Raw genomic sequence first — 19,433 nt, forward strand, 5'->3', positions numbered from 1 at the left:
TTCCTACAAAGGTTTTGCTGTATCTGAGTATATTTTACCTCTCTAGTAAGGAACACATAATTTTTGATTGTTTAAGTCTTTAATAGGAACCCTGTCTTCAGGATTATCCAACTAATATGGAAATTCTTCTCAAGTTTCATAGTCTTTCCTATTATCAAAATAAACTGGTTATATTGCACAGGTAATTTGAAATGTAATAGTCTCATATATCTAATCTTTACATAAAAATCAAGTGTACATAGTTGTAGATACAGAACAGACATTTTTGATCTCATTGAACCCTGTTTAGATGTTTAACACAGCTAAGTATGGTATATAGTGCTCTACAAAAAACGTTTCTCAATGGATTATAATCTACTGTGAATAAAAAAGTTTTACTCTTCCACCATTAAATCAGACAAATGTGTCTCAGAGAAAGCATTGATAAAGTGAGATAGAATTTGAACAAATGCATTTTGTTCAACAAATTTTGTCCATAAGTATGTATATATATATAGGGGAAGATTAAGTATACAAGTATATACATTTATTCTCAGGCACATAAAAGTGCATAAAGAGTGAAAAAGAAGGCTTTAAAATGCATATTCTACTTTTAATATCTTAACCATAACCTTTTAGGGTTTGATTAAATTGGGAAAAAGAGTGGAAGTATAATCAGTTGACATGTCACAGAGCTGTAACTGCAAACTTGTCTTTAGTGCAATTGAATGTTTCTAACTCAATTATTGTCTCTTCAGTAAAGTATATTAGGCACTTCATGGACAGCCTCAACTACAGAATAGTTGGATTAACGCAACCTAAAGATTAAAAGTTTAAAGAAGGGAGTGTAGGGTGCCTTGCAAACACTTTTTTTTTTTAATAGTCAGATTTTAGAGATTAAAACCTCCCTTTTCACCATCTTCACTAGATTTTTTATTCTTCCCAAGTCAAGATCCTTTTTGGGAGCACATTTTAATGTTATACTTCTGCCTTTGGTATTTGAAAGATGAGTTGAAAATGTCAAGAAAAAAATTAAATTTATTTTTCCTCTTTAAAGTCGAACATGTAAAAGAGTCTATGCAATTTTGGTCAGAATGCATCTGGTTTGACTGAAAAAATGTACATGCATGCTAAAGTAGGTATTTTGATATTCTGAACTCCCTAATAGTACTGCTTCAGAGAAATAAAGAGAACTTTTCAAAAATAATTTCTTCCCTTCCAGCTAAATGATCCTGCTTGGGCACATTTATAAAAAAAAACAGATGATAATACTTATATTTAATTAAGCACTTTAAATGTGCTTAAACTGACTAAAACCCCTTCAGTGCTGTTATTATTGCTGCTTCTGACACTTCAGAGGCTCTCCACTTTTCCATGTGTCCCCCCCATAAAGGTGCTCAGAGCCTACAACAAGAGGGCAGATCTGGCTATTGCCATTGACAAAAAAGACAGCAAAATTAACAGCAATATGCAAACTTCTGCCCTAATCAGATAAATATTTCCCTCTGTAATGTTTTCCTGAATGTTAGTTTCTATTTTCGTTTATATCTTGGTAGGAAAAATTGTCAGACACTTTTAGTTTTGTTTCTTTCTTTGTTTTTGTTTGTTTGCTTGAGGTTTTGTTGTGGTTTGGCTTCTTGTTTTTCCCATATGCTAACAGCATATATATTCTTTTTCCATTTACACTAGATTTCAAACATTTCACTTTCAATGAACTGGTCTGCAGTTAAGTCATTAACTATGTGAGTTTTTCAACAAAGCTTTTTCCTAATGTTTCATTAGGTGAGTATAGCCCAGGAATTGATAAAATATAAAACCAAAACATTTCAGAACAATGAGGTTATAAACTTCTCAATGAAAAAAATTTAAACATTACTTTGTTCAAATCAAATTTTTAGCAATAAATAGCTCAGAAAAAAGACTTTTTTATTTTTCATATTTTTTTCAAAACACTCCAAGTTGTATTTTGAAATTATAATCCAAGCCCTTATATAAACAGAAAAAAAAATTAGTTGGTATTGAAGAAGTAAATTTTGAATTTTCAGTTTTAATTATTTCCATGTGAAGCTGTTGCCCATATTATGTTAATCTAATCATAGAATATATCAAAGAGCAAGTGTCCAATTGAAACATATGATCAAAAAAAAGATTCAATTTTGTTTAAAGACAGTTGATATAATCAAATAAACTTGAAAATCTTCATATAATGAAAAAATATGTTCATATTGCAGAGTGAATAGACCAGTTACATGCAATCTGTAGAAATAAAACTTAAAATTCTCAATATTTTTTCCATTCAATTTTCATCCTGAAAGGAGTCACAGATTACTAGTTATTGCATATCACTTTAGTTAATTTATTTATACATCTTTTCATTAATCTAGTTAAGGATGGCTTTTATCGTTAACAAGGTCAATTTTGGTGGATAACAGTGTTATAAATGAGCCAACATTCTTCTGTCCCTGATGGGGAGATTCTTTCTTCTACCATGGAAATTATATACTAAAAGTAGTTCAATAATTTTTTTTCTTAAATCTGTGCAGGGAAGGGTGAGAAAGAAGAAATCCCCAATTCACTATGTAATAGTTAATTTAATTTTATCAAAATAATGCCCTATATAAAAACAGGGCAGGTATTGATTGTGCATTTGGTCACAAGTAATGTTTTGGGTTGGATACAATTCAGGAAAATTCACTTTATTCAGTTGACAGAGAAAGTGTCTGGGTTCTTGATAAGTAAAAAATATTTTTATCATATAGTGATGGCAATACTTTATTCCTTGTAATTTTTGTTTGTTTACTTTTTGGGGTTTTTTTGGGGGTTTGGATGCGATTTTTTGGTCTGTTTCTTGTTTTTTTAAAATTTTTTTTGTTTTGTTTTTTTTTGTTTTGTTTCATTTTTTGTTTGTTTTTTTATCTTCTCTAACATTAAGCAAAAAACAATTCAACAATAGCTTTCTTTTTCTGGATGAATTTTGGCATATCAAATTACAGCCCTGTGCAAAATCAGGAGACACATTGAACAAGTGGGGAGGACAGAGGTCAATTAGCTTGTGAGGTGTTTAAAATGGTTATTTCATGTTCTGTAAAATTTTTTAATCCAGATCCATCACTGTCTGATGTAAAATCACATTTGTCTTCTTTAGTAACATGACATGAACCAACTGATTCAACTAAAATCAAACTTTTTTGAGTCAGGGTAATAATTCTTTGTTTCCTTGGTGGGGCACATATTGGACAGTGTTGGTGTAAAAAACACTCTAACCTGAAAGGTGAAACTGAAAAGACTCAGAATTTACCAATAAAAAAATCCCAGAATGCAATTTTAAAAATAAATTTACACATAATGGATATGATATATTTCTATCATAAATATCTACATGACTCTATAATTAAAAATATAGTTACCCAAAGTTTTGGGATTTCTGATATATAAGGAACAATGTTAATTAACTCCTTCCTGAACAGGTCTGTGTTTGTGTTTTCAGGTTTGTGTTTTCATTATAACAAAGGAGTCTTATCAGGGATTTGTACATTTGATTTGCTCAGCTTGTTGAAGGTAAGAAGGATATTGTAGAATGCAGTTCCTTGGTCATTATGTTTCTCACTCCTATGCCTTCCCCCCCTGCATTTCCAGCTTTTCTCTCCTTGGCCTGTCCTGCTACCAAAGCATAGAGCAGCTCAGAGCTGAAAACACTCTTCCTCTTCTTACATCTCCAACCTTTGCAAGGCACAGTCTTTTGAAGAGTGTATTTACCATAATATTTTATCTGGAGATGTTGTTTCCAGAGAAGTAGTTTGTAGTGGGGTCACATATCTGTCTAAAAGCCCTCTTCACAGGAGAAAAGCTTAAATGTAATTAGCATTTCTTATCCTTGTAACAGGATTAAGTAATTGATTGCAAATTTGGAAGTGAAGTAACAAACAAAAAACATAAATTCCAAAACTAATCTTTCTTTCCTCATCTAGATTTTTGTGCTTCATTCCTTAGCTTTCCCATGTTATTTCTTATGAAAAGCCTTTGAAAAATTAACTTCTTCGATTTTTATCCTGCACCTCTATCTTGTGAATTTCTGGTTATTATTCAGTCCAATAAAAATATTTCTGATGAGATATCAAAATACATAATCTTATATATTTTTGTACTCTATAATTTTTGCATCTCTAAAGTTGCTGGTTGCAGTGCATCCATGTTTAACAGAGTCCCAAATACCAGCTGAATAGCATGACACCTTTTTCTCAAACAATTGTGGATGACTTGAGCGTGATGGGAGCCTGTGGGTTCCTAGGATTGAGGTGAGCAGATTCTCCAAACCGTTTCTCACCTTTTGCCTTATCAAGTCTGACTTATGCCATATCAGTCACCTCTTAGAGAAACTCCTTCCTGCAGTCACATCCTGGTCTGCTGTTGTTTTATGGAAGTCAAGTAAAATAATAATACAATAGGTTGTGGTCCCATGATATTAGTTTTAATTGCTCTGTGTAGAGGAAGCCTCTGTGTCTCATATCTGTGTCACCCAGCAGTGCTGGAGCCAAATGAATAAGATACTTATTCTTAGATATATCTATATATCTTGGGAGTTAGCTACACCTCGATTTAAATGCACTGGTATTACTGAGGTCCTCCTCACAAGTGTGCCCAGCACAGGGGCCTGCCAGCAGGGGAGGATTTGGAGGTGAACCATCACTATTGAATTTTCAGTACATTGTGTGCACCTGGAGCTACACACATCCCTGTAAGGTATGTATGACCTCCCAGAACTTTCCTTGACACATGTAACCCCTTTCATTTCCAGCTCCAGCTGGAGGACTGCAAGGTGAGGACAGAAATGTGGGAGGAGAGCAGTGATTGCTCCAGCTTCTCAGCAACTGGTGACCTGCTAAAGCAATCCTGGACTGCCCTAAGATCCTTGTTCCTTTCTCTGTCTTCTCTTTGGGAATGGGAATACCACCCATTCCACTTCTCCAGCATCCACCAACTCTTTTATTTTCCAAGAAAGGGACGAACACGCCATTGCAAATACATTCTGTAGGACTAACCTTTTCTGGCAGTGTCTAGACTGGTCACAAAATATAGTCACCCCAAGCCTCAACTGAGTAGGATTCTCCTGGCTTCAACAGCTACCTAAGTGAACTTTGGCATTGCTCCATCATTAAATGTTCTACATCTTTTGCATGGTATGAACTGACCCTCAGGATAGAACCCTGGCTTTCCCCAGGGAAACACAGATCTTTTGAAGGTTATGCAGCAGGACCAAGGCATTAAATCTAAGAGCAGAAAAACAGTTTTCATGTTAGGGAACTATCAATTTTTTTCATTTGTTCCAGTTCTCACAGGTTTTTCATGGGCTTTTAAACAACAAATTAATATATTCTTGTAGCTTCTTGATATAAGGCTAAGTATTGTAACCACATTAATTTATGGTCAGACATTCCCATCTGTATCCGAAAGTGACCTTTTTGAGTTAACTCTTTTATATTCACTAACAATTATTTTGTTTTCTGAAAAGTATCTTTTTCAAACCCAGTCATTTTCAAATTATTTTATGAGAAATCAAAACTGAGATTAATTCTAAAATTCATAGACAAAAAGCCTCTATCTATCCATTAACAATTACACACTTCTTGAAATAGTCTCACCATAAAGTAACATCAAAGCCCAGAAAGGTTCTGCCTTTTGGTTTTGGTTTTCCTTTTTTTTTTTTTATGAAAAATATCTCAGTAAGCAACATTAGTTAAAAAACAAATGTGCAGTCACTTTGTTCTCTGTTCCATATCTCGTGTTCAAACAATGTAAGATCATTTAGGTCTGACATACAGGAAAGATTTTCTGAGTCAGTGTATCAGAAACAGTACCTTCAGAATGACAGAAAGCAGCTCTAGAAGGAAACATGCTACATGTCTTCTTTTCTATATAGTAAGTGCTAAAAAAACCTGTATATCAGCATATCAGAAATTTACCTGGATAGTCTGAACCATTCAAAGTCATTGTTTACTAATATCAAAGAAAAGATGAGTTATTCTCTGGCCACTAACAGCAATAACCCGGCAATCACCATAAAATGCCCTGCCAATGACTGTCAGAATTAATTTGCAAGCCTTCTGCTTTCTCTGATGTTGTGTTGCAGAATGTACTGAAGTTTACTTGCACTATTTTTTTCTATGAGATTTATATATATTTTTTCTATGAGATTTGTTTCCACCAGATTGGTTTCCATTTTCTCCCTTATCCAACAAACCAGAAAATCTATCAATAGGTTACTGTTCTGACACCAAAGCATAATTCCAGTGTAACCTACTGTTTGTTTCTTACAAGTTGCCCTCATTGCCAATCCACAAAAGAGGTAAATTGCTATATCTGGTAACTCATGCACTCAGTTTTGGAGACTTCATTACCTCTGCAGCAGTAGGACACTAAGGTGACCAATCATATACACCACCTATTAGACTAGAAAAAGTGAAACAAAATGCTTTCATCATGCATAAATTTCTCTTCATTCATCTATACATAAATATCCATGCATTCAGAATGAACAAATGCTGTTAGGATAACACTGTTTGCTGGATGATTTGCCCAGCACAACCTTTGCAATTATAGAATATCTTTGCAATTCTTTAAGCAGCCAACAAAACACAAAAGTCTTCCAAGCAGAACTTAAATCACAAAATCCCAATGAATCCCACAGTAAGTATGTATAAATATACAGAAAAGGGAAAGTTTAGAAAGAAAAGTTCAGATATTCTTGTAACAGTTGACTTTCAGCAAGACAAAACCTAGTATCACTAACCAAAATCTTAGCATTCAGTATTAATTATTAAGATTTTTTTTTTTGTGAACAACAATTTTGTAGATGATATATCATATATCTCTGCATGGAATCAACATATGTTTAATGTCTTTTCAATTAAATTATTAATGTCAACATGCCATCAGATTACCATCATACATCAACACATCAAATTCCTTCATACAATTTGAACAGAGGTTATGTTTTCTACTTACCTAACTGGGTCTCCTGAATTGTTAGCTTACTCTCCAAGGGGTGTAAAAGCTTTGGTGGTTTATCTGTTAGTGGTGCTAGAAAAGAAAGAAATTCACATATGTAGTGTTCTGATTATTATTGGGTAGACTGAGACTTGGTTTTATACCTATTATTTCTAGAAGGCTTTGGTTTTTCTTATGTTTCAATAATGTTCGTGCCTTCAATAGTGGTAAATGTTTTTGCTTAGACAGTAAGTCTAAGCTCCAAAATTAAAGGCCCTTGTATTAAAAAAGTAATCTCTTTAAACTCCCACATAAAAAAACCCAAAACAACCAAGCAAGAAAACAAAAACAACAAAAACCCCCAAAACAGCCAACCAACCAACCAAAAAACCCCAAAAGATCAAAAACCCAAAAAACCAAACCAATTTCTCTAAAACAAACAAATCCAAACAAAAATGCACTGACATTGCAATTTTCTGTTTTTATAAATATTATCCAGAATTTCATAGTTTGTTACGATATTTAATTACTTTTCTATAAGGTATTGTCATTAAAAGATATAACATAAACTAAATTACTGAAAAACAACTTTGAATATTTGATGAAAATTGTATTTGAAAAGATATTCCCAACACTGAAACCTTGCAAAGTGGAGCACAAGGAAAAGGCTAAGTTTTCAAAATCCAAGGACTGGATATAATGAAATAATGTCAAGATTCCTAATATGACAGATTCCCTTTTCCATTTCAGTCTACCCTGAAATAATATGGGTAGACTTATGCAATAATGGAATGGAAAGGGTTTTGTAGTGGTCAAAAACCATCTGAAGGTTGCCAAAGTGTGTTCAAACCATGCATATATATAAAACATGCTATTCTACTAAATATAACATCTGTCTGCTTAATTCATAGAAGTGACATTGATTATTACTACTTTTGTTGTTGTTAGCAAGTGTACTCTTTACTGTGTCTGACAGATGAGTGCATGTCATATAAAAAAAATGTGGTTTTTTTTTTCCTTTAATACTGATAGTAAATATTCATGGGAAATTTCCAACTTTTCTAGTCACCTGCAACATTTTGATATTCTGCTTTTCAGCATCAATTCATACTTCAGTTTTTTACACAGATTATGGGCTGTCACAGATTTAAAATACATTTGACATTTTGATATAGCTCTAGAATATTTGTTCCCTTCAACTTGTCAAAATCAATGCTCCTTTTCTTACTGACACACACACATACCCATATGTGTATGGGCTTCATCTACTAAACACACTCATCTCCTGTCAGGAGAAGTTTATTTGCATTCTCTTCACTCTGTTTCCTCTGGTCTTTTAGTAAATTATCAACATTCTTTAAATGGTACAGCATTAATTTCAACTTTGCAATAATTACAGAATGGAACTATTGTCAACTCATATTTCTGCTTTACAGGGATTGTCCTTTATATGATAAAAGTATAAACCCACTAAGTTGGTATCAGAGGTGTTCACCCATCAGACCTAGTAATGAATCAAAATTCAGTGGAATGGTAAAACAAGCGTATTTGGTCCACAAACCTTCTCTCAGTTCATTCTTCTTGCAGCTTCTAGTCTCTATGGGAAACCATTCTGCACTACAGGCTTTGGAGAGAGCTGTAGTTGTGAAAGATTTTTGGCATCATCTCTGGCTTGCTACCTTTTTGTAAACCAATGTTAATTTTTTTATCTTTTTGACTCTTTTTTTTTCTTCTTTTTTTTTTTTTTTTTCATAAAGGCTAAAGTGGGTGGAAGGCAAAAGGATTCAAAATATATTTTCTTCTTAAACTGTAAAATTAGTCATTCCCATTTCTTAACTTCTCTGTAAAGGCTCATAATTCATCAGCACATTGCCATTTTTTAAACATCTATTATGAATTTAAATTTAATTTTGCAGTTCTGTCATTCTCAAGTCAATTATTATTCATCAGATAATGTCTTCTGAGTCACTGTTGTTCTAAATCTGTTTTGAAACTGTGAGGAAAGTTCCTTCATTGTAAGTAAAGATATAGTAACTTGTGGAGTTAATCTGAATGCAATGAATAAGTAGATTAGAAACCAGCATTTTTATCAGTTGAAGCAAAGATCAACATTACTTTTATGATCCTGTATCTAAGACCTCTAAGAAGCTTTCTACTTTTAAATGAATAGGCCCAGGATGTGTGGAGATAAATCATCCTTCAACAGAAGTATGAAGTTATTATAAAATTTATGCCCAGTTTAATTTATGAGATTTAATACATTATTTAACAAATAAAATTCTTCTGAAAATAATAAATTAGACACCTAACTGATGTATCAGAACCACAGGAGCATGTAGGCTGGAAAGATCCTTTGGAAGCTGAGTGATGATCCAACTTCCTGCTGGAAGCAGATCCAATAGAGCAGGTTGTGTCAGGACCTCATCCAGTCCCATTTTGAACATCTCTGTGGATGCAGATTTCACCACTTTGGGTGTTCCAGCTGCACACCACCCAGTGGCCATGCACTGGGCTTGGTTCAGTACATCTGTCTTTCTGAGAAGCAAAGACCTGAAAATTTGTCAGTGTCCCAAGTGTGGCCTCACAGACACTACAGGACTGGGAAGGATCACCCTCCTGGGCATTCTGGCTAAATTCCTGCCAAGAGCTGTGCACTTGGGTTTCACCAAATCATGCTCCACTTGTTGTCCACCTGGGCTGACAGGACCACTCATGCAAAGGTTCCTCCTACTCAGCCAGTCCCAGGTTCTGCTCTGCTGCACGGGACTATTCTGCTTCCAGACCAAGATGTTGCCTTAGCCTTTGTTGGAATCCATGATTTTCTCCAACTTTTCAAGGATTCCTGAAGGAGCATCTCTGTTCTCTGCTTTGTCACCCATTTTGCTGAGAGTGCACTCTGTCCCATCCCCCAGGAGTACAAACCCCCCACCAATCAATAATGAAAGATATGATAGTTAATCGTGTCATGTGCTAATTTTAAAGGGATAGTTACCAATGTTTGTAGCCAGTAAGAGTTAATATTTAGTTCTACAACACAACATTAAAAGCTCTAAATTGGGGAAGTATCCCAGTATTGTATTCCCTTAGATGTCTACCAAGCTCACACCGTTGTATGTCTGTCCTATAAGCAATCACATTTCCCAGGGCCAACTCCTGCAGCTGTCCAGAAAAGTAAAAGTGTCCTTGGGTCCTCCACATTCCAGAGCTTTAGACTGTAGGGAAATACTGTGAATATGAGTTATGTAGGCAAGGAAAAGAATTTTAATGACTATATGTGCTTAAAATATCAAATTTTCCACAGTGATCTGAAACTTTTCTTCAGTCAGTCAGAGTCTTTATTGTCTGTTATTTGATCCATTTCTTAGCCTGAAAATGTAAGTACCTTCTAACATATTAATTCCACTGGACTGATGCAGAGGTGGGAATTTCTCTAGCTGCCTCTACACCTCTCCAGTGTACACTCTCCACAGACAGCAACACAGATGATGGGCAACACCAGAGTTACTGCAATCCTCTTTTAGTTTAGAAACTCTGGAGAAGATCTACCAGCTTTTTCATATCCTTAAAATCATGGGGAATGATTTCTTAACTAGGCCATGTTTGAGGCTATTCAAAATCAATATTATTTTCAGGCAGGTATATTGAGCCACAGTTATCTACTAAATTGAACAGCTAAAGTATAATTCAATCCTTTCTTCCTAAATTTTTATTAAATAGCAAGAATCTAACGAAATTTATGAAACTCACAACTATATCTGGTCTCTTAAATAAGTTAAATACCTTTTATTCTTTTTTTATAAATAGATGCAGGAAGGCAATAATTTGCGTGTCCTAAAAAAAATCCACAATTTGAAAGCACTTCCTGTTCTGTATTGTATGCAAAGAACAAAAATCCTTTTGACTATGTCTAAAAATATAAAGAGAAGATCCTCTTCCCACCAGGTACTACTTAGCAACATGGCTGTCATACAGGAGGAACAGAATGCTCAGATTCCTATTCTTGCATAAGGGAATTCTCAAGTCTCTTGGCAAGAATCTTAGTCCCTGGATATTATTATCTATTGATGCATGGATTCACTTCTCCCTTCCTCCCTCTTGTTTTTTTCTTTCTCTTTTCTTCCCATTTTTTCCCTTTTTTTTCTTTTGTTTTTCACCACCCTCACCCCACCCCCACCCTCCACTTCAGAGTAATTATCCCAGATATATTCATTCAGAATATTATCCCAGACATAGTTAATCAGAATTGGTATATTCCTCTTTAAAATCAATGGGGACTTTTAAAAAAAGACTCTTTAAAAACAATAGGTCAGTGCCTTTTAAAGGAAAGCTGTTTGATCATAAATCAAGTTTACGGCTCATCTTATGTTTGATTTCTGGACCATCACTGATGAATGGTTTGAAAAAGATACGTGTCAAACTTGAAGTAAACTAAAGTTGAAAAAAAAATAGAAAGGTGAAGTAACCAATTCTGAAGATTTATTAAAAATTAATATACAACTTTAGAGATACCAGTCAGCTGCAGACATATTGATCCTGCCCAGAGAAAAAGTGACTAAATTCACATTCCAAGTCTATCAGATTGGATGTACATTTAAAACGTATTGAACAATTTGTCTTGTGGTAATGAAAGTGAAAGCCACCACAATCAGTCACCCCACTGGAAACTGGCCAGAAGATAGTATTTTCACATCAGCCACTGACTTCCATACTCCTCTTCCTACACTGCTGCTTTAGATGAACGTGGTCAAATGAGACATTCATACACTTGCTCTGTGCAAAACACTGATATTTGGAGAGGCCAGCCAACTGTTAGGAATGAAGAAACCTTCATTCAACCTGTATTTCAAAATAGCACTAATCTGGACATCAAAATGGAGCTGCCTCAAATTGCACGAGCTTTATAACAGAAAAATTCTAATTTCAAAGATTTAGGTTTATGTCTCTTTTATGAAGTGATCTCAGATTCTCCCTTGAAAATAAAAACAAAAGGTTTTAATTTCTTAGAAGACAACAGGGCTTTGTGGAATTGTCTGCACATCAGAAAGCCAGTTTACTGTCTGGACATTTCATCCCAGGCAAAAATTCACAGGAATAGTTGCCTTACTTGTCCAGTCTGAGTTATATATATTTTAGAACATTTCTGGTTCAAAAGTTTTATTGAAGTAAAAACTACATTTTGAGGATGAAAATCCTTCTGATCTTTCTGAGATTTGAGATAATGCAATGAGATTAAACCTCTTATGTTTATGAACTTAGAGCATTTTTAGAAAAAAATGACTGACATGTCCCTGGAAGATATTGTAACTATAGCACAGGATTAAATAGGGGAAGAATTGATTGCTATGCAAAAGGAAAATATTCTTACACTTTGAAATCAAAGGACATCAGAGACATGGAGCTCTTTTCATGAAGCCTATGTTGTTGCTTTGAATTCAACCCACAGTTCAAAAAGACTCCATCTCTCAGTTTGTGTTTAGAAACATATAAGAATTTCACATTTCCATGTACTTTCTTGCTAATTTCCTGAGCTTGTGTTTCTTTTTCTCCAACATTTGTTGTGCCAATATTGTCATAGGCAGATAATTATGAAGACAAGGTACTTCTGTCAGGGGAGGGATATCTGAGGAGAATATAGAGGAGGTCTGACTGACTATAAAGATGAACGAGTTGCCCATGAAATCCATGGATGCGCCACCCCTGGAAGTGTTCAAGTCGAGGCTGGATGGGGCCCTGAGCAACCTGATCTAGTCAAAGGTGGCCCTGTGCATGGCAGAAGGATTGAAACCAGATAATGTCTGAAGTCTCTTCCAACCCAAATCATTTCATAATTCTGTGGCAGTGCCTGGAACTGCTGCCTGCTCGACACATTCAGAGTCGTCCTGGGCCTGGCTGCACTCACCCTTCCATTTATTCAGCATTTAATCAATCATTGTCAAGCATGATTAGCTTATGCCAACATCAGTGGAGAAGGTTTGAGCTAGAGTAAAACAATGGATTTGGGTTTAGATTGCTATGTTAAAATGTCTGCTTCATGAGAGGGCTCTGAAAATAAAGCACTGTCATTGAAAAGTCCTCAATTATGAAAAATTGATATTGAAGGCCATATTCAGGAATCATAAGTAATAATACTAGAAGGAAAAACTAAAGCACTCTAGTTGATAATCACAGCACCTTAAAAACTCTGATGTAACTTTTGGCATATATTTGGTATATTTGATATATACTTTTGGTTTCTTTGTTTTAATAGAAATGTCTGTAAAAGAAAATGTAGTAGCAGTAGTCTACAGTAGATTGCAATAAAATTAATTATGTCCAGCCTGAAGCTGCAGTCTTGAAACATTAATCTACTCAATCACTGTCCAGATGAATATTGATACTGAGAACTCTGAGATTCCTCAGAGTAAATCTGAGCTGAGGGAAAAAAAAGTAATGCAATGAAAGGATGCTGGGCTTTTTCCTGATTTCTCCTTATATAGGTATAGTCTTATGTATTCAGATCTATCAATGCCCTTTAAAAACTAAATATATGGCAAGGTCTTTCATAAGAAGGGAGATCTTTATACCTGTTTGAGACTTCTAACAACCTCAAACCTCAGCTTTCAGTTGCATTCAGATTAGCTTTCATTCACAAGGACATCATTTAAAGTCACATATGCCATGAATTGCACAGCAGGCCTGTGAGAATATTCTGCCTCGCTGTGTGAATGCTGAATCAAGCAGTTCAAACTGAGGGCAGATACATACAAGGATACTGAAGATATGTGTGTAAAGCCATAGGCATATGACAGTAAATGAGCTGTCTAATGTGACTTAGTTTCCACTATGACTGACTGAAGATCAGCTTTTATCTTCTGAAATGTTCCCATAAATCTTGCATTGCAAGACAAAATCGTCTCTTCTTTCAGTTTATGTCTTTCTCATTGTCTTCTCCTTACCACATATTAAAACCCTCCCCCCAAAAAACAACAAAACAATTCCTCAGTGCTTTGGGCATATAAATGAAAATAGTTTTTATTTCTCACACCTAATCATTTCTTCTGATGTGTTTCCCAAACTGGCTATAATCTTTAATTTTTTCAATCAGAATTTTCTTCAAAAAGAAAACCTTTATAGTGCTTTGAATAGAATTCCAGCCCTTCCTAAAAGTAAGTGCAGAAACAGCTAAACCTATATACAATAAAGGGATTGCAAAAGTTTTCATGATGCATATTGAGAAGAGACATTAATAAAATGAAATCTAAAAGTTGGGAAGAATATTTCCAGAAGCCTTTTAAAATGTTTTAAGCCTGTGAGTCTGCCGAGATTAAAAACACTGAATACTGGAGTAGAGCAAATGCAGCCAGATGTTGGGGTTTTCATTATCTGCCCATCTCTAATTGAATCTGATGTGACACTTGTGCTATCCCTATGGCTTCAGAGGAGATGTTAGTTTTCTTGAACACACAGTGACATTTCCCAGAGATCATCTCCATGGAAAAAATACAGATAATCAAAATGCTGCCACAGCAGATGTTAATGCAGTCTAGAAATACAAAGGAACAAAAGAATATAGGGAGTTAAACTATTGAGTGAAATATAAGCCTAAGATCTTGGTCTCTTTCTGTGTGGCAGATTTAGGATTGATATATGGATCTTATAAATAAAAAGGGAAGGAATAATGCAAAGCTTTGATTCTTGAAGACTTTATTAATTATAGTGACAGGATTCCTCATCTCCTTCAAAAAACCCCAAACAAACAAAAAAAGAGACCCACAATACAAAAAGCCAAATATAAAGTATCTAAAATATCCAAAATATTTTTTTTTCTCTTGCCTGAAGTTTCTCTACACTTCACCACTGTTTTTGTATAAAACTGATTCCTACAGCAAGATAATGGAAATGAGATTTCCTACATAGATTTATGAAAATGATGTTATGCTAAAGCCCGGTCTATCTGTATGGTCTCTTAAAGTTTTCCTGCACTTGGGTCTTAGAGGTATCAGATCATCTGGGAAAAAAAAAGGAATGTTGTTGCTACAAAAAGTCAGGATCTATGTTATCAATGCGTTTATTGAAAATAAAATCTCTTGTTAGCCAAGTAATTCAATGATATATCAAGGAGCATTTCCACCAGCAGATCCTCTGATGTTCCAGGTTAATGAAGCAGCTGACCAGCATGTCATTCAGCAGCAATGCAGTTAGAACCTGTCACAACCTGCTCCTGTTAGCTCAGGCCTTTGTTTAGAAGAGGCTTTAGGGAAGTGATGAGTTTATAATTCTTGCATAAGGCTTGTGAAACAAATAGAAACACACACAGTGTAGCACATGAGGCTACCTGAAAAGATTTCATATTCATAAAGAAAAACAGAGTTATATAATATTCATAAAGAAAAACAGAGTTATATAAATAATAATGATTGAGTCAAACTTCTAAGAAAAGCAGACTAATACATTATCATCAAGCAAGCATTCTGCAACACATTATTGAAATCTCTCTGCATATCATCCTAGATTGCCTTCTCATATTGTCACCCTAACCTGTTCTCCTTCCTTTTATTTCTAGGTTAAAACACAGAAAATATGGGGATGGAAGTATCATAACGTTGTATTTTCTGTGACTAGACAAAATACACGTTTTTTAAACAATTATTCTATCATTCTTTACAGATGACCCAAAGAATCTCTCATTTATGCAGTCCAATTATTAAGTCATACCTACATTTTCTTGTTCAGCCCACCCTTCACACTTGTCACTGAATTTAAGTATGCAATATTATTTCTTGTCCTCAATATTTTTACAATCATTACAATTTTCCAACTGAAATAGAGCAATGTTTTATCTTTTTTTTTTTTTTTGCCTATTATTAGTATACTCTGTCTCATATTTAGATTTCAAACCCAAGGAAATGGAGTGTATTTTTGAATAATTTGAATCATAAAGAAATCTGGAAAAGACCTTTAAGATCCTCAAGTCTAACTGTTAACCCAGCACTGTCCAATCCAACAAACCATGTGCCCAAGTGACACATCTACAGGTCTTTTAAGTACCTCCCGTTCCAATGCCTGTTCTGTGGACGCCCTCCAGACCCTCAGTGCCTTTCTTGTAGTGAGAGGCCCAAAACTGGACACAGCATTTGAGGTGTGGCCTCACCAGTGCCGAGTCCAGGGGGACAATCCCTGCCCTGCTGCTGCTGCCACACCATTGCTGATCCAGCCCAGCTGCCTTTGGCCTTCCTGGCCCCTGGGCACACCTGGCTCATGTTCAGCTGCTGTTGACCAGCAAATCCAGGTCTTTTTCCACCAGGGAGATTTTTCAGCCACAATTTAAAGTACCCCATTGAAGGTGGAACATCAGCAGAACAAATTTAGGAAATGAATGGTAATATATAGGAATAATAATGAATAATAATGAATAGGAAACTTGTTCCTGCCTTATTTTCATTATTATTTCCATTTTTTGGAGTTAGGGCAGATCGTTCTTGGATATGCACTAGCTCATGACCTTTGAAGACAAATTCTAGATACTCTATTTTTTTTTTTTAATAATTAAATCTGATATAAATCTGCTGATAATGCTGACATTTCAAAGTAAGTCTCAGTCTCTGAGGAGGCCTTGTAAAGAGAGGAGGACCCTATGCACCCTGACCACTTCAAGTCTTCCAGTAAACTGACATTTAAAGGTCTTGCAATTAAAGATTTTTCATAGAGTTTTCTCTTTCAGGATTTGTATTCAACCTTTTAATTCTGTTCCTCTTTTTTAAAATCATCTGATTTAAAAGGTGGTCTGCACTCATTCTCTCCGTTCAGTGTCTGTCTTAGACCTGCAAGATTACAAAAAAGATTTTGTCCTCCAAGTAATTTCAGTGACTTAGTCTTCTGAATCTTTGTTCTGCTAAGAATTTGGACATACTATAATTTCTTTTGACCTAAAAATTGAAAAAAAATTCACTTTCATGAACAATGAGAAGACTTTTTATTTTCTTTTTGTATTTCTCATTGAGAGCACATGTTTTTTTTCTGTCTTCTCATGCAGCTTTTTTTTTTATCTACTCCATTGAGACAAGGGTTTTGCTTTTAAGTTGAGAGATTTTGGACTGTAAGAAAGCAAATATCACTCCTAATCTTCAAGAAAGGCTAGAAGGAGGATCTTGGCAGTATAGACTGGCCAGCCTTTCCTTGATCCCTGAGAAGATAATGGAACAAACAGTTCTGAAAACCATTACTAAGATTATTAAGAACAAGATGATAATTGAGAATAGTCAGCATGGATTTACATGGGTAGAATTGTGCTTAACCCACCTGATAGCCTTCAGTGATGAGAGGATGGGCTCACTGGACCTGCAGACAGCAGCTGATGCTGTTTATCTTAACAAAGGCTTTTGTCTCACTGACAAACTCGATGAATTTGGTATGTGGGTAGGGAGATGTGATGAAAACTGAGGGCTGCATCAAGCAGCATAAAGCTTTTGGGGCTGCCTGTACCGCAAGGATCACTGCTGGTTCAGAACTTTATTGATCTGGATAATGGAACACAAAACTGGGAAGAGTAGCTGATGACTGATAGAGCTGCTCAGGGGGACCTGACAGGCTGGAGAAATGGTCTGACTGACAAGAACACCATGAAGATCAACAAGGTGAATTGCCAAGTCCTGCCCCAAGGGAGCACTAATCCCAAACTTCAATACAGGCCTGGAGCTGAGCAGCTGAAGATCAGATTTGGCATGGAAAGACTTGGACTCTTAGGAAGAGAAGTTAACTGTGAGCCAGCTCTGTGCTCTTGCAGCAGTGAAGACCAGCAGCAGCCTGGGCTGCATCCAGCAGAGCATGGCCAGCAGGTTGAAGGTGATCCTTCCCCTTTCCTCAGCTGTGATGAGACACATCTGGAGTGCTGGGCCCAGCTCTGGAATCTCCAGCACAAGAGAGATATCGACATACAGGGATAAGGGCAGTGAAGGGCCACAGTGATGATGAAGGGATTGGAGCATTTCAGACAAGGAGATACCAAAAGAGCTGAGGCTGCTCATCCTGGAGAAGAGATCCTCAAAGGGATCCTGTCCATGTCTGAAAAACCAAGATGGGTGAATTCAAAATAACGTAACTGTACTCTTCTCAGAGTAAGGTACAGGATATGAGGCAAAGGTAGATAAATAAAACAGGGAAATTCCACTTAAACATGAGAAAAACATTTTTCACTTCACAGGTGGTCACCCACAGGAACAGGTTGCCCAGAGATACTTTATTTTGTCCATCACTGGAGATTTATAACCCAACTGGAGATAACCCTCAGCAGCCTGCCCTCTCTGACCCTGTTCTGAGCAGATTGGACCAAAATATCTCTAGCAGGTTTCCACTTGTTATGTAATTTTTAACAAATATTTGTACTGTACAATCATAAATTAGAATTAGAAAGCCTGGAGAATTCCCTGGGTATCCTGAGTTCTTAGTGCCTGCAGCAGGTGGGATGGGGGACATGGCATGCAAATTGCACTGTAGAGCTCCAAAGTTTGTCATGCAGATGTGCCTGGTTCCACACTGCGTGTACAGATCCTTCCAATACAACAGCAGACACCCTGGCACAGAGGACTTCAGGTTTGCATTACCTCTATACAAATCTTGTCTGCATTCTCAGCTGTGCAGTTTTTGTTTCCATACCTTTTCTGGTTTGTAACATGGTAGGAAATCAAGGAAATCTACCATAGGACATGAAAACAAAAAATAAGTTACACTGTCCATGTAAGGAGAGGGAAAAGAACACGCCTGAGAACAACAATATCTGATACATATTGTCCTTTTAATGTGCCAAGCTTTAAATAAAGCTCTGTCTACAAACGCAGTATGGCAGATGTTATATTAGCACATATCATACGGTTACTTGGCAACAAACAGAGATTAGACATCATAAACATTTGGTCTGCAGAAATGATACCAGAGCTGGTAACATTTCTGGTAACACAACCATATTTAATGCTCGGTGCATTAAAATATCCACCCTAGTTGTGTATGTACCAACTCTCTTTAAAGCAAACTCCAAACTTTTTCAGCAGAGGGCCTAGTTAAATATGTTAGAAAATTCTAATCTATTTTAGAGCTTGTCTACAATTCAGTGTCATACAGAGGATCCCCATTAGAAAGGACATTTAAGGACACTGTCTGGGCTAAAATACTCTATTTCAGAAGTTCAGTAATGCGTGCTGGTGAGCGAGGGAAGGGTGCATTGCTAACAAATCCATACTGCTTCTAGTGTTTGAGCTCCACGCCGCTGCACAGTACTTACTACAGAATACCACCAGGGATTCAGGAGCCTTCATCCAGCTTCCAAAAATGGTGTAGATACTTAGGAGCCCAACTGTCATGTCAGTTCTCAGAAACTCGCTATGGATCCCCTTTGTTTAATTGCTATGCTTTTGTAAATCCTACTCGGTGACATAATCCTTGTGTAAATCTAGGAGCAGGAATATAAATCCCCATAAAACAACTGACTTGCCTGTAAA

General features: G+C 35.9%; 1 protein-coding gene across 1 annotated transcript in view; it reads right to left on the reverse strand.

Annotated features, from left to right (window-relative positions):
• The window catches only part of IL1RAPL1 (interleukin 1 receptor accessory protein like 1), a 659,198-nt gene that overhangs the window by 149,436 nt on the left and 490,329 nt on the right, over positions 1 to 19,433 (reverse strand). Inside the window, exon 6 of the mRNA XM_005516707.2 lies at positions 6,982 to 7,056. Coding sequence (XP_005516764.2) covers positions 6,982 to 7,056 — 75 coding nt within the window. The remainder of the gene's footprint in view (positions 1 to 6,981; positions 7,057 to 19,433) is intronic.

The sequence above is a fragment of the Pseudopodoces humilis genome, chromosome 2 (genome assembly GCF_049639895.1).
Source record: "Pseudopodoces humilis isolate 2021_Gansu_Grassland_sample_001 chromosome 2, ASM4963989v1, whole genome shotgun sequence".
NCBI lineage: Eukaryota > Metazoa > Chordata > Aves > Passeriformes > Paridae > Pseudopodoces > Pseudopodoces humilis.